The following is a 13,854-nucleotide window of genomic DNA, read 5'->3' as shown; positions in this document are numbered from 1 at the left end:
TGGCGCGCGCTGGCAGGCTGGGGCACCGCTGAGGACGTTGGACTAACTGATCGACAGGGTCGGGGACTGGCGGGCCTGGCGTTAGTTCTCACTTAATGAGATCTTGATGAACAGTTTGCTGCGATTTGATGAGATGAGAAAAGGGAGGAAGGGAGGGAGGAACCGTTCTCCAACCACCAGCAGACCTAGTCGGATTGGTTGGCTTGGCTTTCCCAGTACCCCTGATGAATGAGGCTCTTCATGTTGATCTTCGCAGCCACGATAAGTCCAAATCGGCCTCTCGGCTGGGAGCGTGTCGGCGGCGGGGCATCGGAAGCACTTGTGCATTCATCTGGAGGGTGGGGTCGGTTTGGAGGCAACTGATGAGGGTGTCGTCGTCGGAGAGATGAAAGCTCTGTATTTTGCTTATCTTGGTTTGGCCGACGTAGCACTGCAGGTTGCATGGAGATGCAGCTGAACGCCACGTCAAGTCATGGGAAATCAAACCATCTGACCATGAAGCCATAAACATGTTTGCATCCTGGTCTCCTGCGCCGACTTGCAGTGTGCGGCGCTCTTACGCTTGGAACTGCTCCTGTTGACTGGCCTGGGGTCTTGGCATGGTAGGCCTACCTACCTTTTGTACTTTCTCGGCGAGTCCCGAGCGCTGGAAGCTGAATTAGAGTCCTGGCTGAATTAACCTAACCTAGGAGTTTGATGGACAGGATCGACGCCTCGGTTCTGGAATCGACTTATTGGTGCGCCTTGGCTGGTGGCTTGAACGGATGAAGATGAGGAAGATGCCCGACAGCATCAGTAACTTTCCATGATGGACGCCAATAATGAGGGGTATGCTTTTTGATGCTAGTGACTGGTTCGACGTCCTAAGGGAAAAAAGGAGAAGGAGCAAACGAATGGACCCCGCAACTCTTGATGGTTCTTTCTTTCCCTTAGGTTGACCGGGTGAGTCTGTGCCGGCTTAGTTGGGCTGTTAAGTGCTAGGAAGGCGCTACCTTAGGCCTTTCCTTTAGGCGATGGGCCACTAGGAAAAGCCTGTAGCGTAGCGTGTCATGATGCACTGGCTGCACTGTCAATTGGTCTCCCACCACACGTCAAAAATCCATGCTTTGGTCGCAACTTATCACCCTTATCCTCCTCCTGCTCAACCAATCTGCTATCTATCGAATACGAGATGAAAACCATGATGCTGCATAACTTCTCGTAACGGAAGCAATTTCGGCCACACCCCTCTCATCGGGGTCGGCCTGCTTCCATCTCACTGGTACAAATGGCAAATCCACATCTGCACTGCTTACTTACCCTGCGCTTGACTTGAACGAGAGTGCGTCTGACTGCGTTCTTTTGCTTTTTTCTCTCCGGCACGGTTGGGTCTTGCCCATGCAGACAGTTGAAGCTATCGCCTGACGACGTTCAATAGTCGACTCTCGGCGACCCGTTGACTCTGGCTTGCGCGACCCAACGGCGGTGCGTGTTGGGTCGTGATCTGCGGAGAACCCCAATGCCAATGTCGTCTATCGACGCGACCGTTACATATGGTCGTGCCTTTCCTTTCGGCTTGCCTAGATGAGACCTGGCCCCATCCACACCACACAGCGACTACGACGTAGTACCTATCTTGATCACATTCCTCCGATTTGCCTTTTTTCGATGCTGGATTTCCATGCCCAACAAGGACGGTCACTTTCGTAGTGGGCTCCGAGAGTTCCTCTCTCACCTGTCACATTCAATCACCCGCCGTCCTGGGAAAGGCGTGACAGGGGTGATTCTGCAAGTCCAGGGTCAAGAATGCGACGCCGCACCAGAGAAGAAGAGATTTCACCACTGTCATCCATCGGGAATACATGGCACACACCATGGTGGCACTCATACCCGGCAACGCGTGCCAGAGCTGAGAGCCGAACTGGACGGCCTGGAAATGGAAATAGAAAGCCCCCATGTGGATGCGCCCGATATCTGACTGCTCCACCTGAGCTGTCGCCCCATGGCCTGATCCCGGCAGCATGCCCCCAGGTTTCGATTCCTTCTTAGTCTCCCAACCCGTTGGCCGCGCCGATGGGTATTGTGGAGGGGACATCATTCCAATCTCGTGTAAGACTTTCTGCCTCGTCTCTGCTAGGCGCTTTGCTTCTTGCAGTCTGCGGTCTGCATGGCCCCCCCCCCTTCACGTCGCCGCACCTCTCGGTTCATTCGATAAGGCCGACTGCGCTGTACAGTAAATAATAATCATGGCCCAGCGAACACATGAACCCTCCATCCTGGCTCCCCCAGCTGAAGTCCCAGCCAAGGCTAAGCTGATTCTCCACATCAATGCAGACTGCAAGCCACAAGATGTCTGCCTCTTTCTAGGGCTCTTTGGTTATATAGGGGGGGGTCTCACCTCGATCCTCCACTTGATCCCGACCTCTGTCGCTCGTTAGGCACCCTCGTTCATCATCTCGCCAGCAGTTCGCTATGGCTTCCCTTCGCTCCGCTGCCGTTGTGTCTGCGGCTCTACTTGTCCAGGTAGGTCTCTCGGTCCCTTGGCCTCTTTCACACAGAGCAACAGGCCGTCTACTTACCAGTCTTGACCAGTTCGCTGCGGCCGGTTTGATAGTACCCAGAGCACTGAGTATACCTACCGACCTCCCCAATAACTGGACCTATGTTGCCTGCTACATGTAAGTCTGGATACTATCCCTGGCGGGTGAGTCCACTCCAGCTGACCGTCCACTCAGCGATAATGCGGAGGGCAAAAAAGCCCTTAGTGGCGATGGATATAACAACGGAACCAGCATGAAAGTCGAGGATTGTGCCCTCTTCTGTATGGATAAAGGCTATTCCATGGCCGGAACCGAGTATGGCGCCGAGTGCTGTCAGTTGACCCAAGCGTGCTCGTGATCTGTTTGCTTGTCGCTGACCCAACCCCAAGACTGCGGTGACAAGCCCAACGAGGCTTCTACCATCGTTGATGATTCCGAGTGCAGTGTGCCCTGTGCTGGAGACGCGACTCAACCCTGCGGAGCTGGGAACAGACTGTCCGTATACAGCGGCCCAGCGAAGACCCCAATGCCGCCGGCCGCCATTGACGGCTGGAAGTACGAAGGCTGCTACACGTTAGTGCTCATGGTCTCATTATCGTACCGTGCGCATAGGCCTTACTGACTGATCAATATCCAGTGAAGGAGATGGAGGTAGAACACTTGCATTCGGCGCCGGAGTGCCCGGTGGTTCCACTGCTAGTACGTGTCTTGCCCAGTGTGTCCTCTCTCCCCGCTGATCGAATGAACTGACTCGGGCCCAAGTGACCAATAACCTCTGCACTACTGCTTGCCAACAGGCCGGATACTCCATCGCAGGAACAGAGTACTCGGGTGAGTGCTACTGCGGCAATGAGTACGCCAACGGAGGCGCGCAGGTCTCACAAGGCTGCAACATGGCCTGTAATGGCGACTCGGCTCAGATATGCGGCGGCAGCAGCCGGCTAAGCGTCTGGTCTCTCATCGGATCTGGCTCGAACCCGACCTCGACCATCTCGACCAGGCCGTCCGAGCCCACCTCTTCTGGCAGCCCTGCCGTCCTGCCCGCGCCGTGGGCCTACAAGGGCTGCTACACCGAAGGCAGCAGCGGCGGCCGTGCCTTCTTGAACCAACAGCCCGACAGTACGACCCTGACCGTCGAGTCTTGCGTCGAGACGTGTGTCGGCCTTGGCTACGCCGTGGCGGGGATGGAGTATGGGGCGCAGTGCTTCTGCGACAACTTTGTCCGCAACGGCGCCGCGCTCGTCAGCGACGCGGACTGCAGCATGTCTTGTGCCGGCAACGCCGGCCAGAAGTGTGGTGCCGGCAACAGGCTCTCGGTCTACTCGAATGATACCCTGATTGTGTATCAGCCGCCCAAGCCTCAGACCGAGAACCTTCCCGCCAACTGGGCCTACGTCGGCTGCATCAAGTATGTCGTTTGCCGCTTTCACTTTGTCATTCACGCTCTTCGTTCCCAAACTAACTCTGCATGGCTAGGGATGACATCGCTAACCGTGCCTTCCCCTGGATGTCCAACAACATCGAGAACGCCACCATCTCCGAGTGCATCGCTGGCTGCAGTAAGTTCGGGTACGAGGCTGGCGGCCTCGAATACGGTTACCAATGTTGTGAGTTGGCCATCATGACTTCCCGGCTCGTTTGGTAATATGCCTAACCAGCTCGCAGTCTGTGGTGATGTTCCACTAGGGGACTTAGCTACCCTTCAACCCGAGTCTGATTGTAATGTCGCCTGTCCAGGCGATCCTCAGATCATATGCGGTATGCTCGCTCCCTCTAGCCATCGCGATGGTGGTGTCTTCATTCAATTGCTGACGGTTTCTAGGCGGCGGCAACAGGATCTCGTACTACCGGTGGACCGGTCCCCAGCTGACGACCTGGTCGTACGCTTCGGGTCCGGCTGCTGGAAGCTACGACTTCATCATGTCTGCCCCCCTCATTCCCTTGATCAGCACCGTCGGCATCAACGACAAGGTCGTGTTCGTGGAGAAGTTCGGCACCTCCAAGGAGCACAACACCACCGGTTCTGTTGAGTTCGACCCCTCGCTGGCCCCGCAATACGGCACCGCCTTCCGCGAGCTCCAGCTCAAGACGGACGTCTTCTGCTCGGGCTCAATCGTCATGCCTGACAAAGCCGGTCGGCAGATCAACCTCGGAGGCTGGTCCCTAGACTCCCTGTACGGCGTCCGTCTCTTCACGCCCGACAGCCCGCTTGGAACCAACGGTACCAACCAGTGGGAAGAGGACCACACCAAGCTGGCTCTCATGGCGGGTCGGTGGTATCCCACTGCTGCCACGCTCTCCAACGGGTCGATCCTGGTCATGGGCGGCGAGGATGGCTCCGACGGCCCCATGGTCCCGAGCGCTGAGGTCGTGCCCAAGCCCTTGGGCGTCACCGCTGCCACGCACCTCGACTACCTCGCCAACGTGGAGAAGGTCAACTCGTACCCCTTCGTGGCCGTGCTGCCGTCGGGCAACATGTTCTTCGCCCAGTACAACGAGGCCCGCCTCATCTCGCAGGTCGACTTCCACAGCATCCGGTCCCTGCCCAGATGCCCGGCGCCGTCAACAACCCGGAAGCTGGCCGGAACTACCCGCTTCAGGGCACGATGATGTTCATGCCCCAGCACGCACCCTACACGGACCCCATGACTGTTTTGGTCTGCGGTGGGACGACCGACGGCGCCAACTTTGGTATCGACAACTGCATCTCCACCGAGCCTGACAATGCTGGGGCCCAGTGGCGCATTGAAAGAATGGTAAGAGATCCCTTTTCTTGAATGGAGTGACTCGAGCAACTGTCGGCTCTAACTAACAAACGCACAGCCTTCGACGCGTGTCGTCAGCCTGATGGTCGCCCTCCCCGACGGCCGCTACGTCATCATGGGCGGCTCCGTAAACGGCCGCGCCGGCTTCGGCCTGCAACCCGACCCGCCGAACCTGTCGGCGGTGCTGTACGACCCGACCAAGCCGTTCGGCGCGCGCATGACCATGTGGGCCAACACGACGATCCCGCGCCTGTACCACTCCGAGGCCGTGCTCATGTCGGACGGTCGCATCCTGGTGTCGGGTTCCGACCCCGAGGACGACAAGCACCCGCAGGAGCACCGCCTCGAGTACTTCTCGCCCGACTACATCCTGTCGGGGGCCCCGAAGCCGACCTTCACCATCGCGAATAAGGACTGGGCCTACGGCGCCACCGTACCGTTCCAGCTGACTTCAACGTCTGGTGGCGCGATTCGCGTCTCGCTGCTGGCCGCCGTGGGCTCCACGCACGGCAACAGCATGGGCCAGCGCACGCTGTTCCCGGCTATCAGCTGCAACGGTAACAGCTGCACGGTCACGGCGCCGCCCAACGCCAACGTTAGCCCGCCGTCGTGGTACCAGATGTTCGTGCTCGACGGGCCCACGCCCAGCCACGCCGTTTGGGTCCGCATCGGTGGGGATCCGGCGAGGCTGGGCGATTGGCCCCAGATTGAAGGGTTTACTCAGCCTGGAGTGTAAAGGAACGACGTCGGGGATCATTTCTTCCGGGGGAAAGAGGGTAGGCAGAATGGCCAAGTCAGTCGGGGGCTTCCAGATCTAATACATCGTCGTCGTTATCGTCGGTGTAATGGTAATGAGGAGGGCGAACGATGCGATAAGCTTTTCATGACGGTTATGATGATGAAAAAGGAACAAAACAAAGCATTCCATCTTTTTTAATGTACTTACCCGAGTGCCTAATGTTGTAATGATGGAATACTTGGATGGGAGGAAAAAGAAGGATGGGCCTTTCCAGTAGGGTAATCAATCGATCAATCAATCAATGCCAACCAAGTCAAAAAACTTTCTCAATGTTGCTCGCCATCCCTAGCTGTCCTACGTGGTCGCCGGGAATGCACACACTCTCTCTCCCCCTTTCTTATTTCTCTGCTGCAATCCAACGACCCCCTTCGTAATGACCAAAGAAAAACAGGAAGCAGTCAGTTAGTTGCAAGCCCTTGAAGTCAGAGAGGTCTTTAAAAGGTTCATCCCGTCTTCACCTTCTCTATCCTTGTTCAACACCTCTTTGATCGAACCTTGTTGCCTTGGTCGTTCATCCATACAGCTAGCCGTACCTTGAGAAACCTTCCCAGGATTTCTGACATTTACCCCGGAACTCAACCTCAAAACTCCATGTTACCACACACTTTCCTTCCCACCGCGGACCGGCACGTCGTCTCGTCGTCTCTTTAAGTTGAACTAAAACGGATGATGGGACACCACGCAATGCTAACCCTATTTTTTTGTTGTTTTATTTTCCGTAGGACCGGGGTTGGCAAGATTGATTGAAGTGGTGAACGGCATGGCACGGCACGGCGGGGGCGCGGGGTACATGACGCACGCGGCATTGGCTACGATTAGTCTAGTCCCTCAAGGGAAAAAAGAACAAGTTTCGCATCGCCATAACTCTCAAAGTCAAAATGTGATTCTTTTTTTACAACTAGTTGGTACGTACGAAGGAAACTTGTCCATGTCACCAAACATCGGCAACCCTGTTGCGCTTGGTGTCGAACTGGGCATATATTGATTCTCTCTCTCTGTCTTTGGCTCTTCCTCTTACACTCTCAACACTCTCTTCCTTCCATCCAAAAATAAATGTTGTCGGTCAGACCACCAGGTCCATATACTCTCACCAATCGGTCAAGAAAACCCGAAACGGATAAAAATAAGAGCATCCCCCCCCCCCCTCGTTCCGGCCATGCCCCATAACAATAAGAATACCCAATCCAAGCCGAGTGCACACTAGGGTCTCCATTATACTCCGGCGTCCTTACGAAACAAGTTGTGGCGGTGGTCCCATGCGAATGATGTTGGTAAGGAGAGGGAAGAGCCCGAGCGGAGATATAAAATGGGCGTATGGAATTATTTCAGACACCGGATTGGACGATGTGATAGGATTGATGACGATGGTAATGACTGAGCGTGAGACCAGAACACCCCAGTATGGCAGACGATGGAAACAAAAACACGAACATGGACAAAAAATGGTCAAAACAAGATGCACTGATATACAGAAAACTTTCCACAAAAGACTTCATAAATGCCTTCTTTGGCCCAACCATCCCACAACATCCCACGTCACTGGCTCGCTCTCCTCGTCTGGCCATCTTCATATAAACTTCGGCAGTCCAGTTCAACTGCCACTGCATATTGCCGCGTCTCGTCGTCGTCTTCTCCTGTCTTCTTCTTCTTCTTCTCTTCATATTTTCGTTCTTCATTCCCAAGCGGAAACTGGTATTTGATGCTGCTGCTTCGCGTCCCAAGATGTGTGCGGATATGTGTAATGTTGATTAAATTAGGCATCTCATCGCCAGCTAGCCAGCCAACCAGCATCGCCTTGCCATCTAAGTGATGTGCATATGCGTCGTAACAGCGTAACCATCGTGATAAGACTCCACCGTACCCCTTTGGCCCTTTCATGACCACGAGAGGCGACCCAGGGCAGGCAAGGAATCCCAAGAGGGTATAGAATTTTGATATCGTGATGCCGTGAATGGTCGCCCATATCGTCGCTGTATGTTGTGTATCCAGTTAACTTTTTTGGTGGTACGCGGTGCCGTCGGTCATCGTAAAAAGGGTATAGTCATATAGAACGGCCAGCAGGGCCTGTTCGTTTCCACGCAGTCTTGCCCCCCGATTATTGGGCAATTGCTTCCACCGCCTCCGGACAATACATCCAACACTGATGCAACTCCGCCAAGCCACGACACAAGAGGTCTGGGCTTCCAGATCACCTCCGACATTTGAAAGCAGAACATAAAAGCAAAATCATATTACAAGGCGTTAAAGCGGGTCGAGTCGAATGCCAACGAGGGAGTGGCTTCGATCAGCACATCATCCCCTTATCGAGAAATTACGTCAGCTTCTCCCGGGCCATCTGATGATCGGCTTGGGGAACGACGCATTGTTGGAAGCTTGAAGCATTCTATATCTCTAAGTATGTCGTAAATCGTCTCTCGTTCGAGGATCATTGTGTCGAGGAAGCGACAGGGTCGATGCAAGGGATTATTCCGCGGCCAAACCCCTTAGTGGAAGCGAGAAGTGCCGCAGCTGCGGCCCGCGTCCGACGAGTCTGAAGTAGGGACATCATGTTAGCTGTGTCCAAAATGTCGTCGTCAATAAAGTGAAGAGAGATATCGCTTACCGCTGCCTCGCTGCATGTGGCCACGGTTCCGTCCGCTGAACGCTTCACCCCACTCGGGGCCTCTGGGTTGTCGGTCGGGAGCAGTTCGGCCGGCAGAACCGTTGGCACCAGGTCTCTGGCTGCCAATAGCCCCAGGAGCCTCGCGAGCACGAAGGTGGGCCGAGTCGTAGCCAAGGTTCAGGCCGCCCATGTTGTTAGCCAGCATGGCATCCGGGCCGGCGCTCGTGTTCTGGGCCGAGGTCGGTGTCAGATTGGGAGGCGTCGTGAGGTTGTAGTCGCCGTAGCGCGAGGCAGCAAAGCCGTTCCCGATACCTGCATAGCTCGAGCCAGAAGGCGCGGGGCTGGGACTCTTGCGCAGATCCGCAAAACTCTTAGCCTTCTGGAGGCTCTGCGGGTTGTTGTACTCGGGACTGCCAGGAACCTCTAATGTAGGCCCCTGCCTACCCACAGTGTGGTAGGCGCCCGAGCCGTCTCGCCTGGCGGCGAAGTCAAAAGTGGCAGCGCGACTGAGGCCTCTTCGGTGGTCTTCCCAAGACACGTTGGGTGGCAGTTGGGTCTGCACGTGGGCAGGGGGCGAGTTCTGGGGCCTCTTCATGACCTGGATCTGGCGCCTGTCAGCCTCACCAACCGAGCGGTGCTCGAGCCCCATGTTATGGGCCAGAATATGGATCTGACGGCGTTGTTCCGGTGCGACATCAGGCGGGAAGATGTGAACCTCGCGGCTGGAGTCGTTCTTGAACAGGGTAAGCTGCGTGTAGTATTCGAGTGTGTCAGGGTCATTCAAATCTACGTCGCGCAAAGGGGATCCAGTGGGCTGCTTGCTCACGCTAACACCGAGGGCTTGCAGAGCGTGCTGTTGATGGACTGGCAGAGGCGCGCGGTGCTGCTCTTCGAGCTGACCCCTCTTCTCTCGCTTTTCCCGATCGATGCGATCTCGCTCCTCTTGCGGCAGCATCTTCTTGTACTCGACCCGGAGCTTTCGCCCCATGACTTCCATGCCGTTCATCTTCTGGATGACAATGGCAGTGTCCTCGGGAGTCGAGAAGTTGGCAAAGGCCAGGCCCCTGAATACGCCCTTGTCAAAGTGGTAGTTAAAAGCGTAGGGCTGAGGAAGGTTCATGGTAGCCATGATCCCTTGCAACATCTCCTTCCGGCACTGAAACTGTATATTCTTGATGACGATGGCGGTAGGGATGAGTTGCTCCGAGTCGCCGGAGGCCGGGGTCGTCAGGACTCGGTCGGCGAGATCCATGTCGCTGTCGTTCATAGACATATTCCCATCGTACATTTGGTTCATAGAGTGCATGCCGTGTGCCGGTTGATCGGTCCAGTTCTGCGGTGGGTTAGTGGCGTTAGCAAACTTCCTAGGTGGCAAATCCATGGCCCTTTCGACTTACGGTAGGCAGAGCAGCTCGGCGATTGACAGGTCGTGAACCGATTCGGCCGTTTCCATTCAGGGGTCCATTCATCGTGGCGGCGCCAGCGTTATTATATCCCCAGGTTTGGCTGTTCTCGAGCATATAACCGCTTTGCTGCATGGAACTCGGGTTGAGGCGGTCGAATCGATGCATCGCGTCGAACCGTTCTTCAGGCGAGTATAGAGCAGAGGAGCCCAGGGGGCCGCCGAGATTGTCCATAGGCCTTTGGGCTGAACGATGGCCTTGCAGTCCCGAGCCCAAACCCACGGTGGCATAGCCTTGTCTTGTCGAACCGGGCGACCTGTTCGCTGACGGTGGGTAGTCGTAATACATGTCGTGTTGCTGTTGATTCATGGTGATGAAGCTATTTTGGGGTTTGAATGCTATTGGAAAGAACCAGAATCCACGAGGGAAAGTCGCAGCTGCTAGTTACCTAACTAGCAGGCTGCCGATCCCTTCTTGTCCCCCAAATCGGTCACTTGCTCCTCCGGAAGGTGTTATGGCGACGCGAACCAGGCAGGGCAGATGACTGTAGAGGTCAAATGAAAAACACTGGTCGCAAGGAAGGCGGAGGGGTTTGGAATGATAGGTCAAAAGGGTGCGGCTTTTCTACCCGGATCGACTTTGCGTATGGCTGGAGAAGGCCAAGGCGAAGTCGGGAGGGCTGGAGGTGCAGGAGCACGAAGTGGTCAGGTCGCTCGCTTGTCGGTGCAAGTGTGCAGGGCACGGGGTGGGATGGGAAAATGGCTGGAAAGCACAAATTGCCCAAGCAACGGAACAAAGTGCCAGTAAGCAGCGGCGGCGATAGCTCAAGCAGGATTTGAACAGAAGGGTGGGTTGAGAGGGGGGGCCCAGAAAGAGCGATGCAAAAAAAAAGCCGGAAAAAAAAAACAAGTCGCACTCAGTCACGGGGGATGGATACCGAGTTAGCTGCTAGCGACTTCTTTCTGGGATGTATGCAGCTGGTTTGATGCAGGGAGGGCAAGGTGATCAAGTATAGAATACCAAAAAAGGCTTGTCGAGACAGGCTTGGGGGAAGAGGACCAAGACTCCAATAACAGATCCGTCGTAGAAGAATGGTCTATCGGTCGGTCTGATGAGGTAAGGTCCAAGGATTGGGAGGTGAAGAGGGCGGGAGGAATGGGAAGAAAATGTCGGCGGAGAAAAACTGAGTTTGGGCGCAAAGACCCCAGAGACCCAGAAGCCCGATTTTCTTGCTTCTTGCTTTTCGGGTGCGTGGTGAGGTATGGATGGGTATTGGGTATGGGTAGGACCTGTCGGTAGCGGGAGGTAAAGCAGGTAAAAATAGTGTGGTGATGGTCTCTCTCCGTTAGGTAGGCAGGCGACTTAGGTAAGGCCAAAAAAAGTATATGTGTGTTTTGATAGGCGGAGAATGCCCTGCGAACCAAATTGCGATGACAAAGTTAAGCTTTTTTTCCTTCTCTCTTTCTTCTCTTCTCCCTCTCTATAGCTTTCTTTGCTCGGTGAAGCGGGAACAAAAAACAGAAACAGGATGCAAGGGGAGAGGCGGCAGAGACAGACGGAAAAGGGTCTGCTGCATCAAGGGGTCCTGATGTCTGTCGGTGTGTGTGCGTGTGTGCAGTGACCTTTTTTGACGATGAGCCGCTCCAACGCAATGTGATGCGCCAGGTACAGAATCCAATGAGATGAAGAAGACCTCTGCTCAATGCGAGATAGGCCCTCCTGTCTCTCCTGTCTCTCGGTCTATCTGCACTGTACAGTGCACTCTCTTGCACTGCCTGGCCTGTGTTTCTTCTCCCTGAAGCTAAGGGGGAGTGGTGGGTGTGTGTCCCAGTGTGTCCCAGTGTGGGATGGGGGCAACGAAGAAAGAGACAGTTCAGCAATGGAACGCTAAAACTAAGACTGCTGGGCAACCCTGAAGCCCTCCCTGTCCCTCCTTGTCCCTCGACTTTCCAATCTGCTTCGATGGGGCTTCCTATTGCTCCAAGTGGATGTGGGTTTGGCAGTGGGCTGGCTTCTTAGTGGCTCGGCTTGCTGCTGGCTTTGCTTGCTCCCTATTAAACTCGGTAGGTACAGATATACTTGTACTTGGGTAGCTGATAGGTGGACTGGAGAAAGAGTGCGCCCCTACTGAATCTGATCTTGAATCTGAATAAAACCACTCGGCACCATCGAGTCAGCCGCAGAGACTCGAGTGCCAAAGACCAGTCCAAGAGCACCACTTAGATCTCTCTGCGCATCAGGAAAATGTCTGTTCGCGCGCGGCGAAACGAAACGGGGGTTTGGTGATTTGCGAGTAGGGCGGATGATATGCGAGTGTATGATGATGCAGCGGGAGCCAGGCGAGCCGGCCAAGCTCAAAAAGAGGAAGCGATCTAATAAGTGGACGGCTGTCCTTGCCCCCTCGTCCAATGGACTGTGTTTGTCGAAGATGCAGACGACGAATAGTAGGAGTAGGAGCAGGAGGCAGCTACCCAGCATAAGGTTAGTGAGATAGGTTGCCAATATATTTGAGATAGTCGGATGCACCTGCTTTCTTTTACTGCTGGCAAACACGAGGTCCTGAGCCATGCTGCAGCAGGTTTTTGGTGACAGCTGCAGTGCTGTCAATCCCTAACCTAAAAAGCATCTCAGGTACCAAAGTTTGAAGCTGCAGGTGCACAATGACGGGCTGAACATTGCCCAGAAGGCCTTCTTTGCTCACCCACAAGGCTTCTCTTCCGGGTATAATAGTGCGTAAATTTCCCTTTTCCCATGTAAAGAATTGCTTTCAATCAATCTACACATACGGATATCGAGTGATGAATTGATGTTTCTGGAAGCATTGAGTGGAAGCCTCCTGAGAACTCAGTGCAGGGATTGGATAGCATCAATGGCAATGTGTACCTGGTAGGTGGGGAAAATCAGAGGTTTAGCAACCAAGCCAGACTATGTCCCAAAGTCGTTAGACTACCTCGACATTGGCAGCATTGATATCGAGGGTCTCTCTTTACATGCAGTTCGACAAATCTGATAGAAGGGTGCAACTGGCACGCTGGTCTTTACGCAATCTCCAACGTAAGAAGAGCCGCATCCTGTCCTGCCAGCGGTCGGTAGGTGCTGTTGATTTAAGGGTTTGGGGGTTTCGGGCTATTCCAGGTGACTTCGGACCCGTTGCATCAAATGCCATACTGTAAGCCGCCGCCGACGCCGTTGTGTTCAATCTGCTCATGTGCCCCTTGAAAGAGATCATGACATCACCGTATAGGTTCAGATATCAGGCACCCCAAATTGTATGAAATGATCATAGCTTTGATATGTCACTGCTGGACGATAATAATAGGCCTAACGACAGCAGTGTTATGAGAAACAGGGCGTGCTGGGTCATTGGCAGGCCAATGAATCAACCTGAGCTCTCAGGGGAAGGTGCACGGGGCAGAAGGAAGCCCCTGCCTTCTAATGCTTTTCCATGCTGTCAGAACTTATTACTCCGTAGTAGCGGGAGTTCTTCATTGTTCAATGCTGCAAACCGTTGCGCAACTGATCGCTTTTGATATTGATATTGCAACCTGCAACGAGCTCTCCAACCATTGCCCATTTGCAGTAAGGCTCTTCTTGACTCAGATCTGGCGGTTGTGACGAGAGAGCTGAGTTCATCCCATCTGGGCTTCTTCTGCTCCTTCTTCTGCCTGGCACAGGGGTCAAACGGATAGTGCAGGCAGGTGCCAGCTCCCATTGGTGTCCCGAGTGCTGCTAATATGGTCGGTTTGCCGCGCCCAGCCACCAACCA

At 54.6% G+C, this 13,854-nt stretch overlaps 3 protein-coding genes across 3 annotated transcripts; 1 reads left to right on the top strand and 2 right to left on the bottom strand.

Moving 5' to 3' along the window:
• Positions 1 to 1,727: 1,727 nt before the first annotated feature.
• Positions 1,728 to 2,074, bottom strand: PG994_002383 (uncharacterized protein; the record flags this gene model as incomplete). Its single annotated transcript, XM_066853792.1, has 2 exons — positions 1,728 to 1,739; positions 1,853 to 2,074. The coding sequence occupies 2 exons, from the start codon at positions 2,072 to 2,074 to the stop codon at positions 1,728 to 1,730; spliced, it is 234 nt and encodes a 77-aa protein (XP_066721933.1).
• Positions 2,075 to 2,451: 377 nt separating this feature from the next.
• On the top strand, positions 2,452 to 6,020 carry PG994_002382 (copper radical oxidase; the record flags this gene model as incomplete). The annotated part of the gene is made up of 10 exons (XM_066853791.1): positions 2,452 to 2,657; positions 2,715 to 2,851; positions 2,909 to 3,092; positions 3,157 to 3,218; positions 3,282 to 3,927; positions 3,996 to 4,126; positions 4,185 to 4,277; positions 4,342 to 5,036; positions 5,120 to 5,275; positions 5,343 to 6,020. 10 exons carry the CDS (start codon positions 2,452 to 2,454, stop codon positions 6,018 to 6,020), a joined length of 2,988 nt encoding a protein of 995 aa, XP_066721932.1.
• A 2,546-nt stretch (positions 6,021 to 8,566) lies between these two features.
• Positions 8,567 to 10,457, bottom strand: PG994_002381 (R3H domain-containing protein; the record flags this gene model as incomplete). Its single annotated transcript, XM_066853790.1, has 3 exons — positions 8,567 to 8,613; positions 8,686 to 10,018; positions 10,083 to 10,457. The coding sequence occupies 3 exons, from the start codon at positions 10,455 to 10,457 to the stop codon at positions 8,567 to 8,569; spliced, it is 1,755 nt and encodes a 584-aa protein (XP_066721931.1).
• Positions 10,458 to 13,854: the final 3,397 nt, after the last annotated feature.

This window comes from Apiospora phragmitis, assembly GCF_038363925.1.
Source record: "Apiospora phragmitis strain CBS 135458 chromosome Unknown utg000002l:1.0-5516284.0:1.0-5523493.0, whole genome shotgun sequence".
In the NCBI taxonomy this organism is placed as follows: Eukaryota; Fungi; Ascomycota; class Sordariomycetes; order Amphisphaeriales; family Apiosporaceae; genus Apiospora; species Apiospora phragmitis.
Note: the sequence above shows the minus strand (reverse complement) of the source record. Positions and strands in the feature narration are given on the sequence as shown.